The sequence below is a fragment of the Papaver somniferum genome, chromosome 7 (genome assembly GCF_003573695.1).
Source record: "Papaver somniferum cultivar HN1 chromosome 7, ASM357369v1, whole genome shotgun sequence".
In the NCBI taxonomy this organism is placed as follows: Eukaryota; Viridiplantae; Streptophyta; class Magnoliopsida; order Ranunculales; family Papaveraceae; genus Papaver; species Papaver somniferum.
In genome coordinates this window covers 258,663,758-258,671,788 of record NC_039364.1, presented here as the reverse complement: position 1 = coordinate 258,671,788, position 8,031 = coordinate 258,663,758, and the positions used below count along the sequence as shown (strand labels likewise).

Sequence of the window (8,031 nt, the reverse complement as noted above, 5' to 3'; positions counted from 1 at the left end):
AAAAATGTGGCAAAAAAGTTAACACTAGTTCTCTCTCCTACCAGTTGCTAGTAAGTGAACTAGCATGCTAGATAGTTACGCTGAATGATTCAGCGCCTGAAGAACCACCTTTTTGCGTAATGATTTAGTGCTGAGAGATTTATTTTTGATCTGACGGCTGAGATTTAAAGCGCTGAACCATTCATCGCTGGGCTAATGTGGACTGCTAATCTAACTGCTAGATTAGCACTCCCATAAGACTTAGGAGATAGTCCTGACTGCTAATCTAGCTGCTAGACTATAAGCTGATTAATTAGGCACAAAGTGCTCAATCAAAAGAGCCCCCTATATAAAAACGATGGGGATCAATCACCATGCTGTATTCGTTAGTGCCTAATTAAGAAGTATCTTAATTAACACTCCAATAGTAAAGTTGGCTATAGTGGAATTAATGAACAACCACACTAAACTTAATTTTAGTTGCATGTAGGATCTAAACTTCCAAAAAAAGTATGCGCATTATATCGATCGTTCTCGTTAATGGATGTACTTGCCTCTATATTAAATATGTGAAATACCTCCATTCACTTATTCTTGAGTTCAGTATATAAGCCCCGCACTTCACTTATTCTCATTCCAAACCATCTCTACTACTATCTATCTTAAAACATACACTAGTCTTTCATAAAATTAGCTAGAATGGCGAAAATTGGCATGGTAGAAAGCTTTCTTAGACTATGGTTGCTCACACTAGTTGTGATTGGGATGAGCAAAATTGTTGGGGCTCAGGTTGAAACTGAACTCAAGTGTTCCGCAGATAAGTTCTATAATTTGTTTAGGCACAATATAATGCTATTGCCTACAATTTTCCCTCAATTTTACAAGAGTGTGAAAATCGTTAAAGGTGATGGTAAAAGCAGCGTAGGAAATATCAGGGAATGGCAATATGTTACACCAGGTACGAAATCGAAATCGAAAACAAACCCTAATATTATTTCGTCCAACTAGTTTTTATAATATTGATGATGAACAAATTTTGATACAGGAGCGTCTTCGAAGGTAATTTCGGTGAAGGAAATTGTTAAATCCGTGGACGAGGATAATAGGTCGATCACATTCAGTGTTTTGGGAGGAGACTTAATGACTCAGTATAAGACCTTTGATATCATAATGACCGTAACTCCTAAAGATGTTGATAATATTGAAGAGTCTGGTAGCAAAGTGAAATGGTGGATACAGTATGAGAAACGAACCGAAGATGTTCATAGTCCAGATGCACATATTCAAGTTGCAGCTGCTATTACTAAAGAGTTGGGTCACTACCTTCTCCAGTAGCTTCAAGACCGATCGGGTACCTGGAATGGGTTGTTTTATTTCGCATGTTCATGGTGTCATGCCGTTTGAATTTGCTAGGGATCTGTAGTTGATATGTAATGTGTTGTCCCCTTTTCTTTACTTAGGGTGCATGTCATTATGTGTGTAATAAATAATGTATTACCATCTTCCTCTTGTTTGTTCCAAGAACTCCAAAATAGTTTGCATGCAAAATATGCTCAGTTTTCCTAAGTGTGATCCATATCAATCAAACCAAAGAGCAATTTATTCAAATATTTCAAGAAAAGTTTGCATCACACCTAAAAAAATTCATGCATCCATGTCGGACAAAATACGAAGTAATCCAAAAGAAAAGCAGAAAAGTAATGCGAGTACTTCTCTCTAGAGTATTATACGAGATCATGGGTAAATATTACACGCCAACTTGTAATATGTGCATCATGGTAGAGATTCTAGAGAATACCCTGCACTGGAAAACTCCCAAGTGATCCTTTAAACTTTTCCTTGACGTATTTTGTTTTAACTTTTCCTTTACTTACTTAAAAAATATGCATCGCAAGTAGTTGTCCTACTGTAATACATAGGACCTTCATATGCATCTTCGTAAAGTATATCCTGTAGTTCCATTGGAAATTCATTCACCATGTTTCAGATAGTCACTACATGACAATCTTGTTCTACCAGAGGAAGGTCGGCTGGGCAATTTATCCCATCTTAAGGGTTTAGTCAGGGCCTATGTGTTTGCCAAACTCAATCAATCTCAATTAGGAAAGAATCTCCGATTGGTCTCCAAGTAGGAATCTGTTTAAGTTAGGCAACTATACGAGAATAGGCAAAAGGAGCCTATATATATAATCAGACATGCTTCAAAAAAAAAATATATATATATATATATATAATCAGACCCCCCCACTTTTATTTGCACCAATTTTTGTTCTAATTTTTTATATTTTACTTCTAGGATTGTTCAATAATCATCCAAAGTAGATTTTTGCTTCATCCCTTTGCAATGGAGGTATGCGAATCCTCGGAGCGAACTGGAAATGTTGTCCCCCACACGCTTGTGAATTATGATTCGGAGGAGGCGACTCGTATGATGAATCAGGCCAAACTCGGTCACTTGTTAAGGAGAGAAACTGTCAGGAGATGTAAGCGTCAGTCTAGAACAACAAATACTTCTGCCGCAAAGTCTAGACCAAGAGGTCCACCAATGACAACGACAATAGATCTTTTTCCAAAGGGGCTGCAGAAGCATGAAGAGCGCTGGGTTACCAAGTTAACTGACGTCACAATGCTTCCCAGTGCAGGAGAAACAGGTCCTGGTACATTTGAAGCTCATGTGAACGGGTTCGTATACTCAGACGACCGTGGTGGTTGCTATGAAGTTTTCATGCATGATAATGTAGACTGGTATTTCTATGCACTTGGAAACGAAATGCAGCCGCCTCTCATGCAATTCCACTTGAAGCACCCAATCAAGATCTGAAATGCAGAGAGGAAAGATATCCAGTTCCGTTTGGAGCCACTGGAGACGAGTGCAAGAGTCCGTAACGAAGATTTAAAAAACTGCATACGCAAAGTTCGAGAAACTCAGTGGACTTACAAGAGTGAACTGCCTTTTACACCTGTGGATTTTCACTCGCTAGATGAGTTTCAATTCGATGCTGCTTTTCCCACAGGTGCACCAACCATCTGTGCTCTGACTCGTTATGCCCTAGTTGTGCTCAAAGAACCACTTTACCATGTGGCCTCACTATGGGACATCCAGATTGTTAACCTGGCGCGCGTTGGACTTGATGAAATTGAAATGACAGTCGTATTTGAAGACTTAGAGCGCGATGTTCTTCAACTCCGCTCAGTTCCCTGGAAATTTATTATTGTCATAAAAGATCGCCTGAACAGGGAAGACGTGAAGTACTACGTGAACAATTTAAGGCCAAACTGGAATGAAATAGTGAGAGAAATGAGAGAGTTCCCGGAGACCTTCATGGCTAAAGGTGGATGGGATGTCTTCGAGGATAATCTTACTTTGGCCTACTATCCGCGCGTAGATTCGTATTCGGATTCCGACTACGAAAGTGGAGGGGAAGAGATATATATTTGAAAGTTGGTATGGTTCATGGCCATTGGCCTGCCCTCATTATAGTTGTCCATCTTGTTCTTAGTATGTTTTTTAGCTGAAGAATAATTTGGATACTTTTTTCACTTAAACCCTTACATATCAGGTTATTTTAAAAAAAATTTAAAGACCAATTAAAATACTTGGATTTTTAATGACGATATTCGTTTTTAATTGCTTATTGTTTTTTAAAAATAAAATTTTAGGTATTTAAAAACAAAAACAACACCGCTAATATCATTTGTGGGCAGAAAGGTGAACGGTAGGAATCAGTTAAGATTCCTGGCTAAATTTGGGCATGTGCCACTTAATTGGGGCCTATAACTACATGATAAAATAGGATCATTAAGAAGTAATTCCTGAAAACCCCTTATCCACTATTTTCGTTAATGCCTCATATGCCCTTGTTCAATTAGTGTTAATTCGAAAAATTAAAAAGTTTTTAATCAAGTTAATTCTTGGATTAACTATGAATCACCACTTGTAAAAATTTTAATTTTTTTCAAAAGACTCGATCTAGAATCGGTTTATGTTAGTGCATTTGTAAACCGATTCTACGTTGGGTTTTCTGTAAGTTACGATGTAAACCCAGAATCGGAGTTTGATCAATACCCACATAAACTGATTCCTAAAATCGGGCTTTTGTAATGTACATGTAAACTGATTCTTAAAGTTACAAAAAAAAAATTCATAACAATCGGATTACATATATATACATGTAATCTGATTCTTAAAGTTACAGAACTTTTCTTCTTAAGAATCGGTTTTTATATATGTGCTTTATGTGTTTTTAAACATCAAAGTACCTGAGTTAAGAATGAGTATGACTTCATACTCAGTTTCAAATCGTTTAAGAGGTTGTACTCGTTATACTCATTTTCAGTTATATTCAGTTATACTCATTTTCAAATTGGGTAAAAGCATATAGAACTATTTTCAAATTCATTTTTAATCGAAATGAAATCGAGTATAATTTCATACTCATTTTGTGATCGAGTATTAATTGAGAAAAAATTTGGTTAACCAGAATCGGTTTACACAATACATATATAAAACCGATTTCTAACATTGCATAACAGGAATCGGTTTTTATATATGTATCGTGTAAACCGATTCTAACAAAAAAAAAACACAGAAAAATTCTATACAAGAATTGGACTATGTGGACATTAACGTAGACCGATTCTGGTTCAATTTCCTCCGACCAGAATGCCATCCAGGACAATCGGTCTTTATGGGCATAAACAACAACTGTTTCTAAATGAAATCGGTCTACAAATGCATTGACGTAGACCGATTGTTATAAACCCAAATAACTTTGATTTAAAAAAATTGAATTGTTTGAGTGATTACATGTTATTTAAACCTACTGTAGGGGATTGAGTTAATAGAAAAGTACTTGATTCGAGCTAAAACGAAAAATTACCTATTTTAGTGAATTTGATGATTATCAACAATGTTTTTTATTTTAAATTCTTAATTTTGATGGAAATGGAAATGGGAGTGATTTTGATTTGATTAGTTTTTTTTGTTCTTTTGTTATTAGGATTAAATGAGGATAAATTGGTAGTATTAAAATTTCATAGTGGGTAAAATGGTAGTTTCATCAAACTTAGACGCCCCTTATCATTATCAATGGGGTGGATGAAAAAATCCATAGGTCCCAATTTAGCCAGGTTAAGATTCAACATATTATTAAAACTTAAAAGATAATGGTTTAAATAAAAGAAATTAACTTTTCGAGTTCTCAAAGCAAAAATATTATGAGTTAGGCTATGAACAAAATTCAAAAATAACTTTTAAACAGAAAGAAGTTAACTTTTTATGAAGCTACTTTTTTTTTACTTCTGAGTTCTGAGATTGACTTTATAGAATGTTTGGATACCACTTAAGAAGTTGTTTTTCGATGTTTACAAACAAAAAAGTCAGAAATTAGTTATGGTCTAGTGGTATACAATTTCAGAATGATTTTTAGAAGTAGAAAACTTAATTTTTTGTGAAACAAAATGTTTTTGCTTCTGATTTCTAGGACTGACTTTTGTTTTTGGAAAAACAAATGTGCTTATGCTTTTGGTATCCAAACATCCTCTCATCTTCTAGCTTCTTATATTGACTTCTGCTTTGGTATGCAAACAATATTCACCACCTTAGTATTTGATCTATCTACTTCAGAATGATTTCTAGAAAGAAAAATTTGAACTTTTTGTGAAGCAAAATATTTTTGCTTTAAGCTTCTGGGATTGAGTCAACTGACATGCTCTTCCAGTATCCAGGCAAGATATTGTTAGAGTCAATTTGACACCTTTTAAAAACCTTGAGTTTTTAGGGGCCACTCAAACAGAATTAGGGGCCACCTTTTTATTCTCATCCATTGAAGGAGGTTAAGGGGTGTCTTAAAAATAGAAAATTGTCTATATTGTCCTTCACCTTTATACTAAATCTAAATCTATATCCTTTATTTTCATAATCATATCATTCCTCTTCTTCTTCTCTTTTCTACCCATTGAATTTTTTTTTCATCATTTTAATTTTGATTGAAAACAAAGATCGTCGATCAAACAAATGTTATGATTGATTGTTTAAAATTAAAACCCAAAATTCATACCTTAAAGTTTAAACTTAGAACATAAAAAAAAAGGAGTTCAACAAACAAAACGAATAGATGATAGTAGTTGTGATTCAAAATTTAGGATTTGATTACTTGAAATCAAAAATTTGATCCGAATATTTTCTTGGATTTACAGTAGCAGAAACATAATCGGTAGATAACTATCTATTTTACCTACCGATTATGGTTGATGTTCTTGGATTTACACTAGCAGAAACATAATCGGTAGATAATAATCTACTTTACCAACTGATTATGGTTGATGTTCTTCGTTTCTGAAGAACATCAACCATAATCGGTAGGTAAATTGATCGATATCTACCGATTATTCTTGATTCTAAAAATTAAATTTCTCTGTACAAAACTTTATGCACAATCGATAGATAATGAACACCATTAACTACCGATTGTGAAAGTAGAGAATTTTGAAATTTTTGTTAAGTTTTGAAAATTTGAATTTGAGGCCATGAACACAATCGACGGATAATAAGCATCACTTATTAACACAATTTACTTCCGATTATGGTAGTATTAAAATTCGAAAATGTAGTATATTCGGAGATTAAAGTAACACACTTTACTACCGATTATGGTAGTACCAAAGTTCGAATTTTTTAGGATTTTGGCAAAATCATATTTTGGGCAAATATACATTCGGAAGTCAAATTTACTACCGATTATGGTAGTACTAATATTCAAAAATTGAATATATTTGGAGGTTAAAGTAACACACTTTACTACCGATTATGGTAGCACCAAAATTCGAAAATTTTCGGATTTTGCAAAATCACATTTTGGGGCGAATATACATTCGGAAGTCAAATTTACTACCGATTATGGTAGTGCTAAAATTCGAAAATTGAGTATATTCGGAGGTTAAAGTAATACACGTTACTACCGATTATGGTAGTACCAAAGTTTAAAAATTTTAGGATTTTGGCAAAATCTCATTTTGGGGCCAATATACGTTCGGAAGTTAAATTTACTACCGATTATGGTAGTGCTAAAATTCGAAAATTTAGTATATTCGGAGGTTAAAGTAACACACTTTACTACCGATTATGGTAGTACCAAAGTTCGAAAATTTTACTCATTTTGGGGATAATATACATTCGGAAGTTAAATTTACTACCGATTATGGTGGTACCAAAATTTGAAAATTGAATACATTCGGAGGTTAAAGTAACACACTTTACTACCGATTGTGGAAGGATAATTTTGCCATTATGAAATATGCGAGATAAGGGCTAGCTTGAATTTACGTTTTGGTGACCTTATATTGTCTTATTGTTGGCCCATAATTCATTTTGGTGGCCCATAAAAATGCTAGGTTTAAAAGGATGTGCACAAAATCGAAAACCTTTTTGATAAATACATTTTTTTTTCTCTATAAAATAGAACAACAATCCCCATAACTACACCCAGGTATATTACCCTGGAATTTATATGTGATGACAGGTATACTTCATCCGTACCCTAATAATTTGACTGACATTGTAAGTTTAAATGGAACCTTAACATTAAGAAAAGAAATGTTGCTTAATATGAAGCTATTTTACGCATGTTCCCATTGTTATATATCAATGAATGCCAATCTTTCTACCAAATAAGCATAATCAAAATGAATATCCGGCAGAATTGGCGTTGTCAGCTTTACCATCCACGACACTAGTTTGAATCTCGGAAGTGTTCCAAAATTATCGGCGATGACGCAATCACGCAAAGTTAATCTTTGCTTGAAAAATGCAATCAAACTTACACTTTTGGAAGGCGTTGCATCCAGTGGTATTTCTCAAAGAGTTCTAGGAAATGAATGTAGGTGCTCCAAACAAACTTAGTATGAACCCAATATTTTCAACGTAGGTTAATGTACCTTAGAGCATCTCCAATGCTAGGGGTGAAGGTAATCCTAGGTGGAGGTCCTATTAATACCTTTTTGTTGTGGGTCATTACTATGTGACAAAAAAAAAAATGAAAGTTATATTTTCAA

General features: G+C 34.3%; 1 protein-coding gene across 1 annotated transcript; it reads left to right on the top strand.

Moving 5' to 3' along the window:
- Positions 1 to 600: 600 nt before the first annotated feature.
- LOC113293691 (MLP-like protein 423) lies at positions 601 to 1,545 on the top strand. The gene is made up of 2 exons (XM_026542248.1): positions 601 to 937; positions 1,025 to 1,545. The coding sequence occupies exons 1-2, from the start codon at positions 679 to 681 to the stop codon at positions 1,312 to 1,314; spliced, it is 549 nt and encodes a 182-aa protein (XP_026398033.1). The 5' UTR covers positions 601 to 678; the 3' UTR covers positions 1,315 to 1,545.
- The last annotated feature ends 6,486 nt before the right edge of the window (positions 1,546 to 8,031 follow it).

Bases quoted from the DNA above. Each gene is read 5' to 3' on its own strand.
- LOC113293691 (XM_026542248.1), top strand. From the start codon at position 679: ATGGCGAAAATTGGCATGGTAGAAAGCTTTCTTAGACTATGGTTGCTC. The intron at 938-1,024 runs GTACGAAATCGA...ATTTTGATACAG, and splicing joins ATGGCAATATGTTACACCAG to GAGCGTCTTCGAAGGTAATT.